Raw genomic sequence first — 26,168 nt, forward strand, 5'->3', positions numbered from 1 at the left:
TCTTGAGCGACAGTTTGTCAAACATCGCGTGTGATCTTCTTCAACGTTCTCCGTTCGTTACCACGATTTTCGAAGGAAGTAGCAACATTTCGCAGCTACTTTTATTTATTTCCTTTTTCCTTTTTACAAAATCTTATCTTCCCCCGTAAACTCGTCGTTATACAATTTCACATCCCCTTTCTTCTCCCGTTTCCACCGCTGCTTAATTATGACTCGAAACACCGGTTACCTTTATTTCGCGTCCCTGCTTTTCATCGTTGCCCGCCACTCTTTCGTATTTTTTTCGTCCATTTTAATTACGAATCGCCATTGTTTCTTGCCTCTCTCAACGAATTTCACTCGGATTGAATTTTATCCTTTCCCTTTTCCTTCCCTTCTCCACGCGCCCTTCCTTCCCGATCTCCAATCTCGTATCCCCGCCCCGCTCGTCCACCTTCCTTTCTTTCGACCAGGTGTAATCGATACGTCCGACTCCTCCGTTCGCCGCGATGGACGCCGCTCGCCGACCGAACCCGCCACGAAAACGAATGAGGGAAGCGTTTGTATTGTCTATTCGAGAGGGAGCTCCATGGAAGCTCGCGTTTTCCGCGCGGCAATTCTAGAGTGGAATTTTTATAACGGACATTTCTCTCCTTTTCCCCCGTATGATTTATTTCTCCTTTTCGTTCGAGAAAGGGAGATCTCGAATTTCCCTCCCCTCCTTCTTCCGTCGAATTCGATATTACAGGAATCGATATCAGTTCTCTTGTAAATTCTCCGCACCCTTAAAACGCAGCTTTCATTTCCGTCCACAACTTTCTGCACGTCTTCTCTCTTCGCCCCTCTCACGTTTTTTCATTTTGCATACGAACACACCACCACCCGGTCCACAACAACCACGTCCCTGCTGAATTTGCAATTTTTATGCGAATATTCCTGTATACGTGGATACGTGAATTTTTTTTTTCCCATGGAACGAGATATTGGATTAATATTTTTCTTTCTCTTTCTCTCTCTCTCTCTCTCTCTCTCTCTCTCTCTCTTTCTCTCTCTCTCTGTCATTTTATAGCAAAAATGACGGGTATATAGTATTTTTTCTCGTCTTTTATCTACGATTAGCAACCGATGCTTTTCGACGTATGCCTCCGAATTTTCATTTTAAGTTCTGAAAATGTGGTGGTATTTATAGCCAGATATCGCGCGTAACGAAAAAAGGGAAATATTTTCTCGATTCGGATTACGCGATTATATCAGGAGGCGTTAATGCTCCTCTCCACGGTTGTTGCACGAACAATGGAGTGGAGCAATCGATCAACCGAATTAAACGCGATCAAGCCTGCCTTTGATGTAACACCTTCCTTCTCGCAACACAGGGCAACAGTTTTGTCGCGTTTCGCGTCTTTCTCCCTTCTTCTCTCCCTCTTTTTTCCTTGTCCTGTGGAAAGTTGGTTCGAGTAAAAGCAATTTCAGAAAGAATCATCAGGTATCTGATAAAGCTTTCGGTTTAGCCGTAATATTTCGCTTTTTCGATTTCTTTTCCCTTCCCACGAAAGAATTTACTCGTTTTACTCGTCCAAGTTCTGAAAATGTTGTTATCTCGATTATTGGGTTCGTTTCAGAGCAATTTTTGCGATCTTTAATTTTCAGAAACTTGAATACACAACAATCGTTAACGACGATGGGATCAACGATGAAATTTCAAACTTGGACAAAGCGTTAAATTGCACTTGCGCGACTTGGATCGAACGATTCAATTAAAATCAGGGATTTAATTTTTTCCAATTAGCTTGTATCTCTTTGTCTAGAAATCTTGTGACGATAAGCTTTATCGTTATCGTTGCGTTATCGTCGCTCTTTCAGTCTGTCAAGTTTCTTCTTCCGCGTATTGTTCTCGTATTTTCTCACTTCGCTCTTTCTTTTCTTTAATTTTTTCCCTTTCCCCCTACATAATAATAATCTGCAACGTGGAAAGGTTTTTCCACTTTGTAAGGTCGAACCGAATTCTTCGGCGGAAACACCGCCTTTTTTCAATTCGGAAACTTTTACATCCGTGCCGCGTAAAAATTTATTTTCTTGACGGAAGTTAATTTAAAAGTTCGTGGAAAAATCTTGAATTTCCTCCCCAATAAAACGAAATTTTTTCAATTCACCGTCGATCCCGTTTTATAAAAAATGGTAAAATAAAATCCTCGCTCGGTAGAATCCACGGCTATTAATATTCACGAGTGAAATATTTAATGATGTTTGGTCGGCGATTCTAAAATCAATGGAGAGAAGAGCAAGGATTCTCGCGGCCTCCGGTTTTCACAATTTTCACCGATTACTCGAACGATAACTCGGTGAATCGCGAATTATAAATGCAAATTGTCCGTCGTACCGGCGCCGAATTTATTAATTATTCGATATGGAAATCTATTAACGAATTATCGATCATTTCAAACATTCAATTTCAATATTAATAGTCAATTATTTTTCCTTCCTTTTTTTATTCTTTTTCTCCTCCTGTTTTCCAACTTGCCGATGTTCGATTTTCACAGAAGAATAATCATGGGAGGGCGGGGAGAGGGAGGGAAGCTTCCGAGGGAAAAAGGACAATTGTTGTTCAATGGCGAAAAAATGTTTCGAGCGAAAGAACGATCGAGAATTTCTTGAAAACTTTAAATTCACCCACTCGATCGATGAACGACTCTCTCTCGTTCCTCGCCTCCCTTTCTTAAACTTTTTTTTTAACCTTTTAAAATAATCTTTCCACGGAAGCAAAACTCCAAACCTCTCTTCGATCAACATCCGTTCTCGATTCGGAAAATGACGAAGTCTTTAAAAAACTCGAAAACTTTAACCGTATTTCTCTGGATGAGGGGAGGGAAATCTTCCCTTCAAGATCGAAAAAGAACGAATAGAAATGAAACTTGTCCACATAAAACGATACTTTCTTTTTTTTATTACAAGTACTTATCTATCTTATAAATCCAAGATTTATTTGATATTATTTGATCCATCTCCTCTTTTCTTGTCAACTTTATTTCATCCAATCGAACGTGATATCGCGATTAAAAATATTTAGCACGATTAACTAACGGAAAAAAGTTTTAATCGAATCGCATTAATATAAGATAATTAAGATCGGATTAACAAGCGGTTAACAACTGTATATATTTTTTCACTCGCGTAGCTTGGAATTTTTCAAACATATTTCTTCACACTCGCAGTGCCCTTTAAGCGGTTTGTATACACGCGCAATTGGCAAACGGAAGTTTAATCTCAATTCCGCTGCCACTCTGTCTTTGCACAGTCCGCGCTTTGACGGCGACGCTTTGCACAGAGTTTTCCCTCTTTACAAACTCGGCGTACCCACACCCACGTGCACACGTATACACCCGCGTACGGAGTAACAGAAATTTTTCGCAGCGAAGGAACGTAATCCGCCTTTGCTATGCCCTTTTGAAAAGAAACGAAAAAAACCTTGGATCCACCTTACCGCGGGAAGGGGAAGGGGGAAAATATAGATACGCTTTCAAAACGTTCTCTATTTGCAATTTAAAATTAGGTTTTTTTTCTTCTTCCTTTTTTTTTTTTTTTTTTTTTTTAAATTATTCAAACGACCCCCCTCAATGGAACGATCCTCCCGGGGTGTGTAACATCCGAATTGATGGATCGAATCGAATTGTAGGAGCTCTAATAACGGGTGTAACGGATTTCGAGCCGATTTCGTTGAATATTAATCTTTTCCCGCTCGTAACTCTCCCTCTCCTCCCCCCTTTTTTCCTCTTTCGCGTTTACCAGAAACGAAACCCATGAGAGAGCATGAGGGGGATCCGTCGTCGTAATGAATAACGGCCGTACGCTTCTATTGAATTTCGATTCTACTTTTTAAACGTTCTCTCGCGTTACATTCATATGAACACGTTTCGTTTAACAATTTCGATTCATCCGATCGTATGTCATGAATTTTTTCTTATATATACCTCAATATTCGCGTAGCATTCGTCCGTCCGACCAGCGCGCCACTTTTCTACTCGCGAGCTACTTTCATCGATCTATTCATTTATTCATTTTCCCTATCCCCTTTCAAAGTCATATTTCGCGAACGATTGTGATTTTACTTTTTTTTTTATTCATATCAATCCGATAATAATAATTCAGGAAAGGATTTTTATTATTATTATTATTATTATTATTTCTTTTTTCAAGGATATTATCTTTCAAACGATTTCAAAGAAAAAGAAATTGCGCGATAAAAGATTCTACGTAAATAGTAGAGCAAACGTTCCTTTTATCTTTATCTGAAAATAATAAAGTGAATCCACGCTTAATTAATCGATCCTTTATTTACAAAACTCGAGTTTTTTCTAATCGATAATTATTCGTCGGAGGAAAAAAAAAAGAAGAAAAAAAGAAGAAAAAGAATCGACTCGACGCACCAATCGTTCGCTCGTATCGCGTAATCGCAAAACGAATGAGAACGGAGCCCGCGTTCGTACGAAAACGTTCGATACGTTGTAATAATTCACAATCTGTCCCGACAATAGACTGTACACGGCATTACGCGAACCGCCGATTTTCCATTCCCATTTACCATCTCCATCCCCCCCCCTCTCCCCCCATTTCCCGGAAGTCATTTCTTCCCTCCTCTCGTCGAAACTGCGCCCGAGATTTCGGGTTTGAAATTAATTTCATCGTCGCGCGGTTTCCCGCGCAATTAACGCCCCCGATGTCGAACGTATCGTTTCCTTTTTCCCCCACCCTCATTTAAATAACCACGCCCCCCTCCTCCCCGTAATTGTCCAGGAAATTATCGGTGGCGTTATCAGCGGCGTTGGGAACGTTGATGATAACCGGGTGTATCCGCGGCGCGGCGGGAACTCCGACCGGAAACGCCCGAGTTCTAACGTGATGCACAACCCCGACCGATCTCGCGCGCCGCTGCAGCCCCCCCCCGTAATTTTACAATTTCCCCTCGCGCGTATCCGCTTCCTGAGCGGATGCGCGACGCGTCCAAGATACGTACCGCGTAATGTACACGTGCATGCGGCAATAATAATAATAATTCGGGAAATTCGAAACTCCTATCCCTCTTCCTCACCTGTCGTTCGAACGGAAAGGAAAAAGGAGAGGAAAAAAAGAGCACGAGGAATCGGTTGTGTACAATCGGTTTTACGGTTCGTTATCGAAAATGGAAGGAGGATTGACTTCTCGAAGAATCTGATTCGGGATTTTGACGATTTTTCAGGAAGAAATTTTTTTTTTTGTTATTTGTTGTATTCGAATGGTGATTCGAAGGATATAGAAATTAGGTACAGTTAGATATAGTCTATAGAATTGATAGAATTATTGTATGGATTCTTAATTTTGTCGAGAATGAGGGATGGAGATTTGTTTGAAGTTGGTTTAGAAGAAATTTTGGAGGAAAAAATTATTCCAGTTTCTTTTATCTTTCGAGAGGTAGTAAAGGATAGTAAAAGGATAGTAAAGTTTTAAAAAATTGAGATGTAACATTGTCGTTCGAATTATTTTGAGTTTTATCGAATATGGGGAATGAAAGAGTTATGAAAATAGTTCGGGAATTTCTTTCTGGATGGGAAATTTTCTAGTATCTCATTTTCGATGATATTTTAAAAAGTTTAGACGTTCAGACGATAAGTAAGGATGTTTTTGGGGAGGGAAAAAAGTCAAAATGGTATTAGAATGTTTCAAGAATTCGAGACAATTTTGTGGGAGCGGATATCGAGAAAAGTCAAAGTAGTATCAGAAAATTTTGAGAATTCGAGACAATTTTACAATAGCACTATTATCCTCGTGCAACCAAGAAAGTTCACGTGTTATTACATTTTTCTTCTCGAGAGTATAGTATTTCTCCTCTCTAATTTTTGACCTCTATTTTTCATCTCTATTTTTGTTAATTAAGGAAAAAATATCCTATATAATTTGTGTAATATAATATCATGAAATTTCTTCTCTTATAATTATTACAATTATTTCAATTTCTCTCAGCTAAAATGAAAAATTTTTCTGTATTCGAATTTCTCTATGTTCCGAATACATTATACGTGCAATTTTATTCTAAAAATTCACTATCTTTATTCATTTTTCATCATCTGTTACATTTTTTCAATTATATGTATTAAAAAACGATATATAAAAAAAGAAGTGCAAATTTGATCTCATTAGAAGTTTTAATAATATAGATATTATTATTTTAACAATATAGATAATATAAATATTTTTAATGTTTTCTAAAATATTTTGTAAATTTTTTATGACAGCCAGGAGAGGATGTAATGAAAATCTTTTTATTTTTTCCTACGTTACGAATATTTTTATATTTTGTATGAAAACAATTTAAAGAAACAATTGTATATTCATTTCTCATTAGTATAAGTATTACAACATCTCCTTATTTTTCAGATAAATTACATTCGTTCGTTTTCATTCGAAATAAAAAAAAATTCATCTCTTTTATCGTGATTTTATGACATTTGCCAGTAATGGAAATGTGTATCAAAAAATTGCTCGAAATGATAAATTTTACCTCATTTACATTACGTCCATCAGTCTTGTGCTTATGATAATAAACGAACTCTCTCTCTCTCTCTGGAAGAAACACGAAACCACCATTACAAAAGAAAAGTTGACGTTCTCTGTTTCAAAATAGGATGCAAAACCATGCAAATTTCTTTTAAACTTGTTTCTTCTTCCGTTTTTCAAATGAAAAAATTAAGTTAAGGAATCGCGTTATCTCACGATTTTTTGCTTGTTACCTTATCACTAACAGCGTGCAAATTTACTGGTCAGAACGAGTGCCGAAGAAGAACAAGTCTTTTCAAACAAAAGAATTCTAACCGATTAATTAATTTTTCTTTACCGTCAACTAACATCGCCAGAATTATTTTTTAATAATATACATTATATTTATTCGATTCCTTATCGAATAATAAATAAGAATTAACGAGATTCACGTGAGGAACTCGAAACTTTTTACGTTGAGCACACGCAGGATTCATCGATCTACTCGCCTTACATTCACTGGCAATTTTTTCTAAGTTTCATACTCGATGCATCACATACACATACACACACACACGCGCCTACAATGGAACTTTCATTTTGCATCCCTGAACTACGAAACGTCAGTGGCGAAAACGGATGCGCGGGCTGAAGAATGGGATTTAAATTTGAATGAACGAGGAGGGAACGCGCGAAGAAATAGCGCGATGTATCATCGTTAGTAATAAAATATGCGAGATCTGGGTTAATGACCGACTCCCTGATTGCATTACGCTACCATTTTGCTATCCTATATCCTGCTCATCGTTGACTCTCCAATTTTTCCCTTTCTCTTTTTTTCTTTCCTCCCCTCCACTCGCATGCGCGTTCTCTCCATCGTTCGAGGATGAGAAACTCGAGTGAGGACGTACCTGAGGATAGTCGCCGAACTTCGACTGATAGTCGAATACGTACAAATACGAGTTTCGACGGGATTGGCTGTGAAGGTCTGCCGTTCTCGTAGCCGGTGCCACGGTGTTCGCATCCCCCAAGGCTTCCAACGTCTCGTCCCTGAAAGAAATATTATTTCGAAATAGCGTGTTTGGAGAAATTATAATATTTGCGATATTGATAAAACCCAACGTTGATTAACGACGTCCCTTTCCTCTCCTTTTTCCCCTCTCATCGATCGTATTTGGACAGATTCTTTTCGTTCGATTTCCATTCAATAAAAGTGGAATTTGGTGAAACACGTGGAACGAAAAGATAGTCGGCAATTGGAGCGGAATCTGAGATTGTGCAACGGATTACTTTTATATTACTTAGTCCGGCCATTGTGAATCGAGAAGTGACACGAGTTTTAGAGAGATATTACGAGATTTAACGAGAAATTGTAACCGAGAAGAAGAGAGGGAGGAAAGAAAGCACAGTTTAATCTTTGCTCTCACTTTATGTTGACCGGATGTTGAACAGGCCGTTCCCAGTCGGTGTACTCGTTGATTATCGTCGCCAAGATCTCCGCTTGATGATACGTGTACGTGTTACGCACGAATTCCCTCAGGATTTTCGTTCTTCTATCAGCCTCGATCCCGTATTGCGCGTCATCCGCTGTTAAAGCGAAATACGCCTCCGACCGGACCACGCCAATCATCAAATCGTACCTGTGAAGTAAAAATCTCTGTCGTCAAGTTGTATCAAGAGATACAAATCGATACAAATCCTATTAGCGAGAATAAATAATGGAATATCGAATTAAAGTATTCATCTTGGAGAAGAAATTTCTTTTGTCATTAAGATAGATTAAATTTTTCGATGAATTTTTCGATGGATGCTCATTTACTTGATTCGATTGATTCGAAGGGATCGACGTTGAAAAAGGAGCGATTTGAAAAAAAATATCGAAAGATATATATCGTTAAACTTGAACAAACACTTTTTTCCTAAGAGAGGAATTAAACATTTTCCAAGCTTTCGAAATGATTTCGATGATGTTGGACGTTCGTTCGTCAAGGAATAATTGATTAGTTTTTAATTCATACTTTTCAATTCAGAGAAAACAAATTTAATTATCGAACTTTTCAAGTTTAAAACTCGATAAACTTCAGTTTTTTTTCTCTCTCTCTCTAATTTGGTTTCCTGACAATCTTGACAACATTCACGCTTCGAGCGGTGCAGCGCTGTTTTTTTTTTTTTTTCTTTTGAAAGCTTTCATTCACAACACGGAAATATAACTTCGTTCGCTGTTAATTTACGTACAATTTAATGGCATTTCACTATCATAATGATGTAAACAATTTTGCCTCATTAAGCGGGATTATTCGTGTTTACGTATCATTTTGAACAGAAATGACGAGGCACATATTTCACAGTGCTAAATGCTAAATACGCATGCAAATTCGAAAATCTCCCTCTCGCGCAAATTACCGAAGAACGAAGAGCCTTCGAAAATATAGCGGGAAACGTCTTGTAATGGCAACAGCTCCTCGTTTAAAAATTATTTCGTCCCGACATATGATATATTTTTATAAAAATCGGGGAAAAACGACGTTTGCAAAATTAATTGCGAGTATTAGCCTCGATTAATCAAACAATTACTCGTATACCACCCGCAACGAGGAAGAAGATCTGTTTTTATTTAATTCGTCGGTTATAGTCGTGCATACCTCACTCATTTTTCCCTCTCGACACTCGATCCCGCTCTTCATTAACTCGCAACATAATTACACGCATGCCTCTGCCCGCCCTTCCTTTCCACCACGTTCAACCATGGAAGGAAGGAAATGAAGATGGAAATAAATAGACGGATAGACAGATAGGAGGAAAGAGAGGAAGATGAGGGAGATTCTTTATTCGAGACAAATTAACTCGAAGCATTGAGAGCGTTTCCAGTGAACCAGGTATATTCAACTGCATTGAGAGGAACGCGGAGGCAAAGAAACACGGCTACCAACGATTTTCCATTCCCTTTAAAGTCGTCGTTACGCGTCTGCTGGCGTAAAACACCCCTCCCGACACCGTTTATTTATCGCGGGGGCGGGAGAGGTGGTTGAAGGAGCGAACGCTCGAACGAAGGGCTACGCGGAATGAACGAACACGGGTGAAAGAACGAAAGGCACGAACGCTCGAAAGAAATGCGACGACAAAGGCGGACAAAGAAGGATCGCGGCAAAGGGGGAAAAACCGGTTGATGAGGGAAATTCGATGATGCTTCGGGATTTCCCTGTCACGGATTGTTTCTTTTCCTTCTTCCTTTTTCTTTCTTTCTTTTCAACCCGGATTTCGAGATTAATCTCGCGACTTTTAAATTTTTCCTCGATCGTTATTTATCAGTTTGTGAGTTATTTTTAAACGAGAAGGATCGGGATATGGTTCGGGAGAGAATTCGAATTTTTTGATTATATGTTATTTCGAATATAGCTTCTCTGCTTTGTACGTATTATGTAAATTATGCGCTTGTATCAATCGACCTCTTGCTTTAATTTCGAGCCAGCTTCGTAGGAGCGAGGATTAAATAGGACGAAGTCGCGTTTTGTAGTCGTATCAAAATTTAATTTTAATTCCCAATTACCGGATTGGTGATTTACTGAATATAAATTAGAATACGTGCTTCGATGTTTGATTTCAGATCGATAAGATATGATCAAAAACTGTAAATCAAAATTTTTCCCCTACTTCGAAGTTCTCGAAAGAAAAAAAGGGAGAGAATATATGCAATATACGTTTCTTCCTTTTCCAAAAAAAAAAAAAAAAGAGTCAATCAAACTTTTTTCCAACGAATCATCAAGAAGAAATCAAAAATATTGAACGTCTTGCTTCAACACTTTTCCTTCACAGGAATTTTTCATCGTTTCTTTCAATTTCTTCTTCGTCTTCTTTTTCTTTTCTTTTTTCACGAAAAGCAATCAGCCGTCGTCGCTTTCCGTTCTCGCGAACCAATATTCATGGAATTAAGCCACGCTTAGCTCCCCGCAGTTATTTCGTTATTCGCCGTCGCCGTGCGAGCCTTTGTGCGAGCGACCGACGAGCGAAAACATTTTTCCGTGGCGGTGAGTCCCCGCATAAACACCCTTGTTGGCTGGCTAAACGGCGATGCAATTGTTAAATTACTTCAGCGTGGGCGGAATAACGTTTTGACTGAACGGGCGACGGAACGATGGGCGGCGAAGGAAGAGAGAGGGAGGGGTCTCGTGACAACGAGAACCTCTAAGAGGAAACTCGAGTAATTAAAAGTGCTGTACGTAAACGCGTTGCGTTGCGTGGGTGAGAAAAGAAATAACGCGGATCGCGGAATGGAGAGATCGCGGGGCGGAAGATGAATAGGAACGAATTTAAGCGGAAATTAGGAAACCGAATTTTTCTTTTTCTTTCACTAGGTGATCGAACACGAAGAATGGAAAGGGGATGAGGGGATGAAAGATTAAAGGAGAGGGAAATTTATTTAAGCCGTTTAAAATGAATATTGAGTGGACTTTCTGATCGATTGAAGAAAATTTATGATACATATGAACTGACGACTCGAAAATATTGATTTTTTGAAGGAGGGAGAATTAAAAAGTTCATGAAATAGCAAAAATAACTTAAACTTTAAAAACTAAAAAAGGATATCTTTGGATAATTGGAATATTTTTTGTCGATTATTCGAGTTACTTGAGCATGAATTTCAGTTAAAATTTGCATCGTGCAAATTAACGAGATCAAAAGCACAGCGAGTTTAAACTCGAAAAGATATTTCAAGGAAAAGGAAGTAAGATATTTGAAGGAGTGAGAGAGGGGACAGGGTGGACAAGCCGGTGACAAGCAAATAAGAACGAGTAGATAGTTCAAAGTAGAGATAAAAAGAAGAGCGGAGCGAGAGAGTGATCAAGGGAAAGAGGGGAAATAAAAAGAGGCAGAGATTTGCCAAGACAGCGAGATGTCATGAGATAAAACGAGCGCAAACGAGAAAAAGGAAAAAAAAAGAAAGGAGAAGATGAGAAACGTGAAGCACGTGCGAAGAAGAACGTGGAGAAAGGAAAGAGGAAAGAAAGACGAGTCGTGCTTGTTGGCCACAATTCACGTGCCGAATAAGAGAAAGTCATTTTTACTTTTTCCTGCGAATTTTCTCAATTAACACGCATTAGTTTAACCAACGTAACGACGCCACTGTTTCATTTAAATTCTATCTGATGATATAATAGGATTGTTATATCGTATATTTGATAATAAATTTTGCGAATTCGTTAAAATTAATACATACTTCGTTGAATGTCTCTGTGAATACTTTATCTTCGAACTGATATTCCCCTTGTGAATCTTTGACATTGTTCTATACATTATAATATCGAAGAAAAGTATTTCGATGACTTTTAATGACAATTTTGAATATTCTACATCGACTGAGTTGAAATTCGTAATATATGTATATATAAAAAAGGAATCCGTTTTATAAATTTCATCAATTATATCAGAGAATTGTGAAAAGATTTTCATTTATCGTGCGCTTTCATCGAGATTGAAATTCATATGCTATAAAATTTAACAAATCTTTCCTCTCTATTCGTTCTCTATTCCTAAAAATATTTTCGATCTTCTTCGCTTCTTCCTTTCAATTCTAATTTTCTCGTTTAAAGTATTCAAGTATGGCGCAAAATTTCTAACGAGGCGGAAGGAATTAAGAGTGAAAGCGCAGGAGGAAACGGAGCAAGATCATAAGAAGAGTACCTCGAGAGTTTCGCTACGACGTCCTTCCGCAGTAAAATGTTGTTCAACGTATTGATCGTGTCCACTTGCAGGGTGAAGTCTTGATCCTCGGGATCCCCTGGATCAATCACAACTCCGTCCACGCTGGGTCCAAAGGCGGGCGCGAATTCCAATCCTTTCACGGGTACGGAAACCAGCGCGTTCAATGGCACCTCTCTCAGACACCTGAGCAACGCTTGAGAATCACTTGCGGCCTGGACAAATAATCCACGTGAGTTTTTCTTTTTTTTCTTTTTGAACGAAACAAAATGCCTTGCGAGCATATTGTTAGATAGGCAAACGACGTGTAGAAAATTCTCCAATAGAATAATGCAAAGATTGATAAATTGTTACGTATCGAAATAATATAGAAATTCTTTTGCTTTTGTTCGTTTTTATTATTATAGTATTGATTATTGTTTCGCTTGAATTTGGAGTGGCATTTAGAATATTTTAACAACTGTAACAATATCTTAACAATACCGAAAATTAACGTTGCAAATATTTAAATTCGCGTTTAATTTTTAAATATATATTTAAATATAATTTTAATATTAAATATATATATTATTATATTTACATAATATATATAATCACATTCATTGTTGTAACGAATCATTGCAATATACAAATCAATGAAAATTAAAAATATCGCTAAATTATTCTTCGTATTGTACGTGTACGATCGACAAAGTTCGCGCGTGTTTATATACACGTCGTATTGTACGTGTACGATCGACAAAGATCGCGCGTGTTTATATACACGTCGTATACGTGTTGCGTCGTACGTATTATATGTCGAACTTCGTAACGGTTACGGCGACGACCTCTAATGTAAAGGCATTATTCCGTGTTGGACTTTCGACGGAGATACATCGGAGCGCGACGCAAATTAATAAGGTAAGAGAAATAATTTATTCTTAACATTTATTATCAACCAACGTTTAATAATTAGTTAAATAATAACAATCGCGCACCTCATTCGTTTATTCATTAAATATATGTATTTATCGTTCGATATTGTACGCGTATATTACAATAAATATTCGTATCCTATACTTCGTTTGTGGTAAAGAAAAATCAAAAAAAGAACGTACGCGAGTGTTACTTAAGATTCGAGTGTTAGTTAAGATTCAACCGTACGCGTATATGATAGAATAATAATCGATCAAATCGCATAATATTTCGTAGACAAAAGCGTATAATGGTTCCGCGAGCAAAGGCGCGTTACAAACACGGCTCGCGTTCACAGACGTTTCCAATATAAGGTGAATCAGCGATTGGTAAACGCGAATTCTGTTAACCGTGAACCGTAATGACGATGCACCGATTCGCTTTAATTCGGCCACGCGCAAATGAATCGCTTTAGCGACTGTAGTAGGGCCCTGTAATCGCCTTTGGAAATTCCGCTCGAGGCAGACCTCGTGGTAGGCTAGCCGCAATCGAATGTCGATCGTAGCTGTGTGTCGAGGAAATTTCGGAGGGGAGGGACGAACACCTACCTTCCTCCCCGCGCCGTTTCGTCAATCTTGCGCGCGGTAGCATCGATTCGTCGCTTTAACGAATTTAATCGACGCCCTAATATGCCGGAGTGCTGGCCGGAAACGTCGATTTCGCGGAGGAGTTTCCAATTTTCGGCGGCGGGCCGAAAAGGAGGAGGGCGAGGGCCGGGGACGGGGGCGGTTTGACAATTTCGCCGGGGAATTTTTGGGGGTCGAAGTTGTGCCACGGCCTCGTTTCTCGCTCCGTGATTGGTTTCCTCTCGCCTGCAGCTTTAGCACACATTCTCGCGCAGCTAAACCGTAAAATTAGACCGACAGAGGTCTCTCGCCCTCCTCTCTTTTCGTTTGATCCCGGCTCAAGCTCGGAAACGCGGACGATCGAACGAGATTTCTTTCGAATTTAATAATATTCGGATTACACGACAAATTTGCAGAGAGGGCCTCCCTCTTTTTTTCCATCGCGGTTTCTATCTTCGAGGATGACGAATTGGCGCGTAAAACGAAACGGATCCTCGATTTATTTTCGATTCAACGTCGAATTTCGACGATGATACGTCGCCGACGAAAAACGCGAAGTTTGCTACTCGAATTCGAATCGATGATTGCCTCCCTCGCACCCCTTTCTAATCCTTGGGCCCGCAAATCCGACCGATGAAATTAATTTCGTCATTTTTCTCCCGTAACAAATTCGATCAATTTTTGGGGGTGATTCCCGGCTATCGGCTCGCATAACATAATCCCATTTTCCATTTCGATCGCTTTGCTTTTCTTTTCTCTCTCTCTCTCTCTCTCTCTCTCTCTCTCTTTCTCTCTCTCTCTCTCTCTCTCTCTCTCTTTCTCTCGTTTTCGCCTCTTGACAAACGGAACAACGGGTATCCGGTTTCAGAGGGCGGAGAATTTGGTCCGGGAAACAATTGGGCCGCACTTAGCCCGATTCCGCGTTTAATCGTTATTTTCAATCGGTTGGAAATCGAGAGGCTGTTTAGGTAGCCCTATCTAGAACGTGTTTCAACGTAGGGAGGAACAGGGGAACGGAGAAGTGGATACGTACGAGTAGTCGTGGCGCTTTTCGTATTGCCTCTTGACATCGTACGATCGAATCGAGATTCTTTTTTTTTTTTTTTTTTTTACCTTTGCGCACAGATCCCGCAATCTCGAGTTGAAAATTTTCCACGGAAACGGAAATTATATACCGATCGGAATTCGATTCGGATCCTCTCTCGTGACTTAACAATCCCGTATCGTCAGTTTTCATTCTCGAAAAGTTATATGGGGGAAATTTTCTACGAATCTTCAACGATTTGTATTTTTTCGTTAAATTAGCGACAAGCGCAATTCTCATTCCTTGGTTATATTATTCACTGGATAGTCAGGGGACGCGAAACGAAAGTCGGAAACGGAAGCGGTCCGAAAACGGGCATAAATTAATCTATCGAAGGAAAAAACGCGATGTTTTTACGTCGGTTGGTTCACGCGCTGGAAATTATATTAACGATGCGTTTCAATTAAGCTAATACGCGCGGGATAGATGGCGGCGACGTCGCCTCCCCTCGCGAAGGGACATTTGGACGCGTTGCAACGCGTTCCGGGCGCACGCATCTCGATACGAAAAATACCCCGCGCCGTCCGATACAATTAAACGTATTCGCGATACACGGACGAAAATAATGTCGGACGATGTCCCATTTTTCGACAAAATGTTTTCCTTCGTGTATCTCGATTGCCAGCGTATACCAATGTTTCGCATTTCGATCCCCCTATTTTTTCGCGCTCCAACGTCCCTTGTGCGCTTTTGTTCTAATCACTGTTAGCGCGCGTCCGATACCATCCAATTGTGCTCGTGTTCTTCTTTGTGCTCTCTCTCCCCGCGGTGTCCTTTTATTTTTAGATTTCCCCTCTATTTTTCCTTTTTTCCCCTTTTTTCTCTCTCTTTTTTTTTTTTTTTTTTTTTTTGAACGGTTTTTCACAAACGTCTCGAAATATAAATATCCCGAACGTATCGGGCATTTGTTGTAACATTATCTCGCGTAAATCCCTACACAGATGTTAACTTTTGAAGTTTAAATATTGATTTTCGTCAAAAAATTTCACGGAAATATAATACGTATAAAATTCATGCGCACGTCCGGTTATATGAAAAAAAAAAAAAAAAGAAAAAAAAATAAAATAAAACGCAGGATTGACGTATTCGATAAATAGTTATTCAGTCATCCGAAAAATATTTGCTCTCTCTCTCTCTCTCTCTCTCCCTTTTCTCTCTCACGCTTTTATCCCGTACCTACACTTGTTTATCTCCTTTTAAAATAATAATTTCTCCCGAAGTAACCTACTTCTATAACGTTTTCGAAAGGATTTTTTAAAAAGCTGAAAAACAACGTGGTTGCTCGTCGCGTGTAACACGTGTGCGCGTAGAAAGGGAGAAGACGATAGAGAGAGAGAGAGAGAGAGAGAGAGAGAGAGGGAGGGAGAATTGTTTCTCTCACGGGGAATGTCTGACGGGGGTTTATTTGCTTCGGAGTTGTCGTCGAACCGGGGACCTTAATGTAATGCACTCCGGGCAATACTCACCCACGAGCAATTTAGATGTTTGGCAACTTGCAGAGCGTAATTTGCGGCTCCTCTCACGAGCGCCCACGGTGAAAGCGCGCTGCCAGACATTAGAACGCTGCGATGAAACAACAGACCTGCAACAATTAAAAAGGAAGCAATGACCGGATAGACCGTTTACTAATCTTTCGTGAATCGATGTGCGCGCGTGATTTCGAAATGCGTGATTAGAAGAATCAAAAGGAATGAAAATAGGTTAAGAATAATAACTTGATCGTTGGAAAAATAAAATTTTGAATATCTTGATTGTCCTTTAGAGATGTGTATTAGATAGGTTTATCAGATAAAAGTTGCACAATATTGATTATTGTATAGCTCGAGATTACGCGTTTTTTAATCTTTCAAATAAGGATTTCAAACTATTTCAACGCGATTCTTCGTCTATTCTTCTACGAAACACGCGATATGCATTACGAAACATCGCGAAAAAGAAAGAAATCAACCCAATCAACCCGTCTCGAGACGGACTTCATCTTCGCGTTACCACGAATTGATTCGAGTTGGCATGAAAGCAGCGCGTGTAGCAGTTTAAAGACAGGATTCTAAACGGCCGAGGGAGAGGCGGGAGAAGAAGAAAATGCTTAGCCCCAAATGTTTGCCAAACAGCTTTATCCTCCTCCGTTCCATAAATCATCGGCGCGAAAATAAAAAGGGAGAGAATCCAGAAAAAAAGAAAAAAAAAAAAAAAGAAAATTTCGAAATCCCGTTTCGACTCACTCCTGTGAAAACTGTGTATCTAAGCGGAACACGCGACGTGCACAGCTCTCCGTCGCATTTCCCCGAAGGCGATGTCGCGATTTTATCAGCCTTGATATCCATAAAACAGGATTCCTCGCGGAACTTGCTTAAATCCTGGGGCGTCGTTAATCTTCGTATCGGTAAAGCCCGAGCTTTCGTCGGGTTACTTTATCGCGACAGTTAGCGAGGGATACATCATTATCTCGGTATGGATCCAATGATGCTGCGTCGTTTCGAGTGAGAGAGAGAGAGAGAGAGTAAGAGAGAGAGAGAGAGAGAGAGAGTAAGAGAGAGAAAGAGAGAGAGAGAGAGCAAGGTTTCGATACGTGTTTTCAAGCAACCGCCGGTGTTATCACAGTTGCGGCTGGCTTCGTTAAAGGATCGAGATAACGTTGTTTCGCCGCGGTTAGACAAAAGCGGCTTTCTCCCTCCCCTCCTCCCTCGAAAATCGGCCGGCTGTGTTTAATCGGCAACTTGGGAGTCGTTAATCTTCATATCCAGGGGACCAAAAGGTTACCCAGGACTTGAGAGGTTTTGGATACTTTGATGAATTCGCGAATTCCTCCTTATGTACGGGTTTCTCTGTGTTTCGTTCCGAAAGATCGATCGTGCATCGAGGGAACGAAGAGAAAAAAAGAAGAGAAAAAGGAAAAGAGAAAGGGGATAATTTAGGTTGGATTGGAGGAATGTTACGAGCGAAGCGACCCCTTGATACCTCCAAGTTAGATAATTCTTACTTTACTCGCTAATACGCCATTTTATCCGTAATTCCTACACATATAAATTCTAAATCATTCCGTGTTCCGAGCAGCCGACCAGCTTGAATAGGATTCTGCGCGGCTGGAAACTGGATATGGAACTCGTGTTTCATCTCGTAAAACTTTGATGAAGTTGGACGAGCTTTATTCACCTAAAACCCTCCGTTTCATCTTCGTGTTGTGTCAACTGAAATTCTCACGACTTATTCGAGTTGTGAAAGAATGTTACGAGAAAGAAAAGAAAAGGAAGGGAAAGAAAAGAGAAGAAATAAAATATATATATTTCAATCGAGTTAAAAGTCTTCGAGAATCGAGCGTTTCGATTCCGAATGATTCGATGAAAATTTAACCCCGGTATTTGTTACGGTTCGGTGGTTATGGAGCTAAAATTGAATGGCCTGATTGTGGAATGTAGGCGAAACGGGTATTTGCAAGCTACGCTAGTTTAATCTCGATGAGCCGAAGATAAGAGGATAATCGTCAATGGCACACGTCTAAGAGAACGACTCCTGCAGGGATGAAGGCTGTCGATACACATACGAGACTCTTGCACGAATAGGACGATACTTATCATCTCTCTCTCGAAGTGCGTCGATCCATTAGCAGAGACTGGCACAAACGTTCACATTCAGCCGATTTCAGTGTATCCCTTTACCTTGTCAGTATATGTCAGTCACACGAAATACTCGGTGAATGACAGTTTCCCCAATCAACAATAAGTGTATTTCTGTACACGCAACGTGATCCAAAGTTATCGAACACGTATATATATATATATACATATCCACGAGATGCTTCATTATCGGTTATTAATCGATACGTTTAATCTTTCTAACGTCTCAGTGTCTTCTCTCGTTCGAGATTCGAGATGAAATAAATGTTTCGAGAATAAAGTTTTACGAGACGCGATAAAAAAGAAAAAATTCACTTTCTTTTTTCTTTTTTGCACGAGTGGGATACTTGATAATTTTTCATGAAAAAAAGATGATCTTCTTCTTGGCAATTTCTGTTTAACCGCATGGGAGCAGAGATAACTCGGTGAAGTGTTATTATGCAACGTGATTGCTCGATATCCACTCACGGGAAAATTAATCTGTCAACTCGACCATTAATATGCATACTTCCGGTTCGACAGCAAGCAAGATGGCGTACCCTAACGTTCATCAAAGTCTGCCACACTTTGAGACACACTGAGACCTCTCGAATTTAAAACTTGCCTCGGCTTCACTTTCTATATTACGGTTAATAAACGAATCGTGTCAACGATTGGCTCCACGTACTCTCCACTTGCACGGTAAACTTAACAAAATCGATATCGCGGCTAGAAGAGATTGCAGCTTATAGTCTTAAGCTTGTTTGCCTCTCGAAATTTGAATATTTATTGGAGGAGGATGCCATAGAGGCGAGATGGAATCTTCGCGTTACGAATTTTACTTTTCAAATTTGTTTCATTCGAACGAGACGTATTATTATTCGTTCTTTTATCGAGCGTGGAAATCGGTCTTGCGACATATTCTTTCGGAATATTTCATCGTATCCGTTGTGGCAATACCATTAACCGTTAAGCTTGACGTATAAATTGACGCATTGTTTTTATTCGTTATTCAGAACGCGTGGAATACGGGAGAAAAGATTGCCGCGACGTTTCATAACCAATTTCTGTGACGTACATTATCCTGATAACCTACACGGGTCGACGTGGTAACGCGTGCCATTATCACGCATACTTCAAATTGCTCCCCTTTCTTCCAAACATTCCCCCTTTCCCCAATAAAAATGGGAAACGTTGAAATGGGAAAAAATAACGAAAATACGAAAAATCCCTCTCATCGATTCCGAGTTTTCGTACAATTTTTCAATTAAAAATAATCGGGGATTTTTTTGGGGATCGCGAAAACACCTGTATCTCTGCGCACAAATATATTTTTCAATATTCTTCGTTCAAAATTCTATATTTGTGTTACATTGCCTAAATTAACGCGTGTATAAATATTGTACCAGGGAACGTATATATATGTATATACGATATAAAAATACGACAAATCCGACGGGTATTAATTCGGTTCGAGGGACGCTCGTGGCAAATATTTGAGAAACCGTTCAACGCGGTTCCTTCCGTCTCGGCGTTCCTTCGTTCCAAGCTCATTAACTTATCAACCGTGGCAGTTGTCAGCATCGTCGCGTTTCGAGAAGACGACAATGCCTTCCCCGCGGGAGGAGGAAAACAAGAGGAGGAGGATCAAAGAGAGGGATAGAGGAGGAGGAAGTTGGAGCAAGTGGAAGCTTACGTTCCCTGGTAATATTCATAACTCGGAAGCGGCTTACTCTCCTCTTTGTCCCTCCCTCTATCTCCCCTACGAATCTTTGTCCACGCTCGATATTCAAATTAACCGGCCACTCGAACAAGTTTTCCCTCTTTTCCCGCCATTATAAATACAATCTTGAGCGCGAATATTCGCGGTCTCGCATCCTATTAATCGTTCCATCCCTCGTCCTTTCTTGTCCTCTCTGCGACGAAGGAAAACTTTGAAGGAAAAACTCGAAGGTTTCTCTCTCTCTCTCTCGATCATATCGCGCTCGATTTCGTTTTCCTCCGATATCAATCGGACGTGGAATAAGCATCGAAGGGATTCTCGTTTCGTTTCGATTTCATTTCCGTCCATCTTTCCGGAAAAGTGCATTTTCCAGTTGCATTTCCTATCGACTTGGCCCGCCTATTAACCGGTGCCGCGATTCACGGCCACAGCGAGAATCCTCGATAACCAATTTATTTTCCGGACGATGATGTAACATCGCGAGGAGGGAGAAGGTCCGAGAGAGGTTCGCGCGACACCGTTCATCAATTTGTGAATTTCAAAAAAAAAAAGAAAAAAGGAAAGGAAAAAAAATTGTTCGGAGGAAACGATTCTAAAATTACGTATCGACGAAGAAAGCACGATAATTGCAAGGCTTGTTGAATTAATCGATAGATAGCCGGGGTAACGAAATGGGGAGATTTATTAGTCACGGACTAGAATATGCAAAACAATTACAAACAGGCGTCGAGTTATTTGTGGTTGACTAACGATGAAAAGTTTATTTTACTTGTAGAAAAAAGAGAGAGAGAGAGAGAGAGAAAGAAAGGAAAAAAATGGCAAATCGGTGCCGCATGAATAAAGAGTGAGCGGATAGAAAACGATTTTAAATAATTCATATTCGTCTCGATATAACTCGGTATAATTCCAATTGCTCGAATATTCGTTCTTTTGTTTTTTTTAAATTCGTTTTCGAAACCCGACACTTTTTATTCGATGAAAACGCCCAAAGAATTAAACTTCCTCCTTCCTCGTGGCTCGAATCGAAACAGTATTCGAGAGGAAACTCGGAGGTAGAAGAAGAATCAATTAAATCGATACTGGTCCTCCCTCAACAGCGATTCTCATTAGCGTGCCACCTTTGAAGACCTCGAGTTGCCAGGTTGATGGTAATAGATGCAGCGTTCCACGCGTGCATAGGCTCGTGCATGGTTCACCGGCGACTGTACATCATTCCACGGTATCATGGTAATGGGCAGTCGAACACCGATATCGATCCGTCCTCCGCATCTTCCGTCCTCTCGCCTTTCGCCCTTTCGTACCGAAAAGTGGCCGCGGGCGTCGTGAGAACAACTTTTTCCAACGATGCGCCTCGTTAAGTCCACGTTATCTCGTGCTCCATGCTCTCTCCTCTCCCCACATCCTTTTATTCCACCCCCTCTTGCCGATAACGGTTCCCATTCTCGAACCAAGTTTTCCAACCTTTGCTCTGGCTATTCGATGCCTTGCGAAGATGCGTCATGGCGATTAGGAACAGAACCAACAATTTAAACGAATTCAGATTTTTCTTTTAATTATCCATTGTACCTGGAGGAGAATAAAATCGTGATTCCATGCTATATTCTACAAAAGATTTCTGTTAATAATTAATATTTATTTAATAGCTGAATGTCTGGAACGACGGAAGAACGTTTGGAATCAATATTATCATCTATACAATCGATTATTCGCATCTTTACGTGGAGCGAGAATAATGGTGCCATATTCTAGAAAATTTACAATTAATACTTATTTAATAAGGTGAATGCCTCGTGGAATAACGGAAGAACGTTTGGAATCAATATTGTCATTTATAAAATCGATTGTTGGCAAAAACCTTGGATTTAATATAGATTTTTCTCATGTTTACGTGGATATTCTTAGAGACGAAAATAGATAGACGAAGAAGGTCGTCGATATCAATTGAGATTCAGGAGCGACGATTAGCTTGTGCAACGTGACAACCGATTTTCCAGGCTAAGGGTTAATCGAGGGAAACGAAACTGGGCCGATAACATCGATTGCGCTGCACTCATGTTTTATTGAATACGCTCGTTGGCCGCTCTCTCCTCTCGAGTCGGCACTCGACCAAGAAAGAAATCGTCTCGTTGCCGACGATGCGCCACAGATTCTTTCCCCTCTCACGGTCAGAAGCGCGCGAAACGCGAAACGACCTCGTTAGCCAACCGATTTCATCCGCGCTTTTATTCGCCGTTCTTCTCTTCCTACGTTTTTCACTCTATACATATACATCTCTTGGTCGTCGAGAAATATATCCGGATGGAGATTTGCCCATGCAAGCTGTCAAGATGGAGCGTTTAACGTGGAAGAAGAGACGTGATGAAAATGGGTCAAATTGGTCAAAGACGAATTATTTTCTAAGGAGAAATAATTGGGAGAGCGACTCTCTGAAATTTTAAAATATATATGTCTTATATATTTTTTCAGATAAATAAATCGTTTATTTGTTTTCGGAATGGGAATTTGTTAAGCTACGAAGGAATACATAGACACGTTCCACAACTAAGCGAAATACGTCGCTGTACCTGTACCTGTAGATTCAAACTGAAATGGCATCGCAGACAGTTTATTAGTAAGACGAATGGAGCCCAAAGGATTAATCAGAGTGGTTGGATGATTTAACGGATGATTTGTAGTGTCGAATTTTGCCTGACATCCGTGTATATTCCTAATTTGCCGATTATTCCGCTTCGAAGCGATAAACAACGACCGATCATTTAAAGGATTTCCCTTTTCTCCTCTCTCGAAAATGTGAGAACAAAGAACACCGTGATAAAAGTGGAAATAAGCTGGAAATAGTTATAAGAGAATTTCACAGAGATCGGCCCATTTTTCATCCCCCAATTCCAGTAGCTGTTTGCTTCGAACACATAATATAGAATCGAACTACAATATCCAACAATGCAAGCCGATATTTCTACCTTCCCCGCGATTAGCGGCAAAATTAATTGGACGACCAAATTAATTGATCCAACTTTGTTGATATCATACATTCCATAGACGCGAAACCGCGAAGGTTATTGGTCTGTTTTGAAAAATGTTCATCGATTTATCGCATCAACTTTTAAAACTCTCGATTAATTTCGTCGAGGATGATCATTTCGATTATATTTTCTTCTTCGATGCGTTATATTATATATCTAAAAGAGAAGAAGTTAAATTGTGAAATCGGCTTTTTAAGATGGCCTTCGTAAATATCCTCTGGATATCTGCTCGTTACTTGCAACGTTGATCGAAAGAACGAAAAACCAGACGAATAATTTTCTTAGCAAGTTGAAGTACGAATTACAAATTAATATACAATGATATTCTTTCGACACGACAAACACAATCCAACGTAAGGAGAGTTAAAAAATCTAAAAAATCTACAAAAATACGTAGCATATTTTTAATGTCGAAATTGTCGGAACGAAATTTTGAAAACCAATTTCGACACTGAAGAGTTAATAAACCTTCTCCATAGAGTTGGCGTAATTTTTTTCTTATCTGAACAGGATTCTTTTCGGTAATAAAAAAGTAAAATATGTTCCTTTTGGTCTTACATCTTTATTATCATGCACGAAAAACACAACCGTGAAGAATCAAACGAATGTTTTTCTTATAAATAAACCATGAACTTTCAAAATATATAATAACAACAAGAACGAAGTTGGCTGGATAAACTAGCGATACTTGTCGCTAAGAAAAACAAAATTACTTTAAAATTACGAACAACCTAATAAAAAAGAGGAAATTTTTCAAGGGGAAGTTACATTCTTTGTAAACGACTTGCATAGATCACGAATCTGCAAAATTAGATTAGTTCGATATCCTTCAGCACGATATATATACGTATATTATAAAGATAAGAAAAGAATCTTTAGCATGGGTCCCCTTTTCTCGAGTTTCGAATCGGTGATCGCGCAATTTGAAATTCGTGACGAAGCATTCTGGCAAATTCCCAGGCAGGGTCGAAGTATTTATATAGAGGGTGCAATCTACCCTTTGGTGGATAACAGCTGATACCGATTCTGTTTGGTCTGCCACTTGATAGAGAGTTCCTAACCGCGGACATTATCCATTTCGGTGCCGGTTCCCTGCATAGGTTAAACTGAATGGATTAGAACCCATCAGGGAATGACCGATTAAAGGAGGCAGCGATCCGATTTCCGAGTCGATCGCCCGTGATAATTTTAACGTTTCTCCTTGACATTTAAGCTATCACGCCCGAGTTCCTCCCATGTTCCCTTCCACTCGATCGCGAGCCGATCTTTCCACGAATTCTCACACCCGAACGAGCTGAAAGATTATTAAGATTTTAGTACATTATACAAATTAATTTTATCTCTGGAAAAGTGATAATGACAAAAATTGAAATCAGGTGTTGCATGTCGGTAAACCATTTTTCTTAACACTATTTACGATACGTGGTTGAACAGGAACAATTGATTTACTAGAATCACGCGTGAGTTTTTTAAAATAACACTTCGGGGAGGGAGAGTTTTGTTGTGCGCCTATGACAGACGGCGTGTTAAGATTAAACACTCGTGCGCTCGTTGTTGCAGCGTATAAATCACACGAGGAAAACGTTATAAAACCTAGCCAACCCCTGATAAGCCTTCTGTTAGATTCGTTAGAGCACGCGTTCCAGACACATTCACCCCTCTCCCCGGGTAATTAAAAAAAAAAAAAAGAAATGCATAACCTTTCGCGAGTTACCCACCACTTTTTTTTTCTTTTTATTAATCAGAACGATTTTTCCATCCCTATTTTTCGCGCGCCAACGAATCGTAATCCGTTTAATTTCTCCCACTGACAGCGAGAAAATATTACAACAAATATTCCCTGGAACAGACGATTTCTGAAATACATCCGTGAGTGGAGAAAAGATTTCGCAAATTATCGTAAGAGATTATTTCTTACGTAATTACCCATCGCGTATGAAAAATTGCAAAAAGTTTATAATCATTAACAATCGTAATACGATTAAATCAAAGAAAAAAAAATATTTTAACCACGAGAAGAAAGAGAGGAAACGGTAATCGATCGGTTTACAAAAACAGGTAGTGTTTCAAGCCTAGTCGAAGGGCCTCCTAGCTTTACAATTCTTCATCGACAGATAGGGATTTCTAGTGCAAATTCGTACACGGGTGAACGGACGTGCGTGGCATTATTTGTAATCGGAGGGGAGAATATCGGGGGCAAGGAGGAGAGGGAAATGAAGGGTGGAGGAGGAGGATAGAGGCAGACACGAATCGAGGCCTCGATTTTTCCCCATTAAAGCGAACGCGATTTCCACCCTTCTGAACGGGATTGCCGTCATTCACCGTTCGGGCGGGAACTCGGTGGTGGTGATGCCATCAGCGCAAATTACACGGCGCATTTTACGTCACAAATAGCGGCGTTGCGTGGCATTTGCTGGTCGCGGACTCATTAAACCAGCCTTTCCCCTCTCGTAATGCCTCTCGACAACCACCGCCGTTGCTCCGACGAGCGGCGCCGCAACTTTTACCCTCTCCTTCCCCTCCCCTTTCCGCTTGTTGCCCTCCCCCTCTTTTTCGCGACTCCGCGAAAGGATTATCGTCACGGGAATGGGGTGAAATTTGTTGGCTGACGGCGTGTGAAATCCTGTTGATCGTCGAGAGGATGTAAAATATCTCGAAAGGAGGAAGGGAGGAGAAAGGAAAAAGTTGACATTTCGTGGATAATAATAATGATTTTCGTGATAGATAACGGGGATGGATTTTTTTTTGAAAGGTTTGTACTGTTGATAAATTTTCTTCGCGTAGAAAATTAGGAAATTTGAAAATAAAATTTTGAAAGGTTCCTTTGATTAGAGAATGATTAAAGGATAGAAGATTTTTGTACCCTTCCGCAACTTGCTCGAAGAAGTTCCGATAGAAGTTACCTCTTATGGCCATCCAATTTTCTTCAGGTATTCTTCGTGTATATATTCGTATATACGCATATTAAAATTAATTCCATCCAAAGATGAAGTTGGCGACAAGCGTTGGAGGGTAGTTTGCCAGACGTGATCAATTAGGGATAGA

General features: G+C 39.9%; 1 protein-coding gene and 1 long non-coding RNA gene across 8 annotated transcripts in view; one reads left to right on the forward strand and one right to left on the reverse strand.

Moving 5' to 3' along the window:
- Positions 1–26,168, reverse strand: part of LOC108004171 (neuroligin-1) — a 240,568-nt gene that overhangs the window by 6,523 nt on the left and 207,877 nt on the right. For all 3 annotated transcript variants that reach the window (XM_062079429.1, XM_062079430.1, XM_062079431.1), the window contains 4 exons: positions 16,251–16,366; positions 12,163–12,395; positions 7,911–8,123; positions 7,395–7,533 (listed from right to left, as the gene is read on the reverse strand). In XM_062079429.1, the coding sequence (XP_061935413.1) occupies positions 7,395–7,533; positions 7,911–8,123; positions 12,163–12,395; positions 16,251–16,366 (701 nt within the window). The remainder of the gene's footprint in view (positions 1–7,394; positions 7,534–7,910; positions 8,124–12,162; positions 12,396–16,250; positions 16,367–26,168) is intronic.
- The window catches only part of LOC114577871 (uncharacterized), a 131,041-nt gene continuing 117,738 nt past the window's right edge, over positions 12,866–26,168 (forward strand). For 2 of the 5 annotated variants that reach the window (XR_009831151.1, XR_009831152.1), the window contains exon 1: positions 12,875–13,080. This is a non-coding gene — a long non-coding RNA (uncharacterized LOC114577871). Of the gene's footprint in view, positions 13,081–26,168 lie in introns of all 5 variants that reach the window. The other 3 variants (XR_009831153.1, XR_003698281.2, XR_009831150.1) reach the window with 3 other exon arrangements.

This window comes from Apis cerana, linkage group LG9 (genome assembly GCF_029169275.1).
Source record: "Apis cerana isolate GH-2021 linkage group LG9, AcerK_1.0, whole genome shotgun sequence".
NCBI lineage: Eukaryota > Metazoa > Arthropoda > Insecta > Hymenoptera > Apidae > Apis > Apis cerana.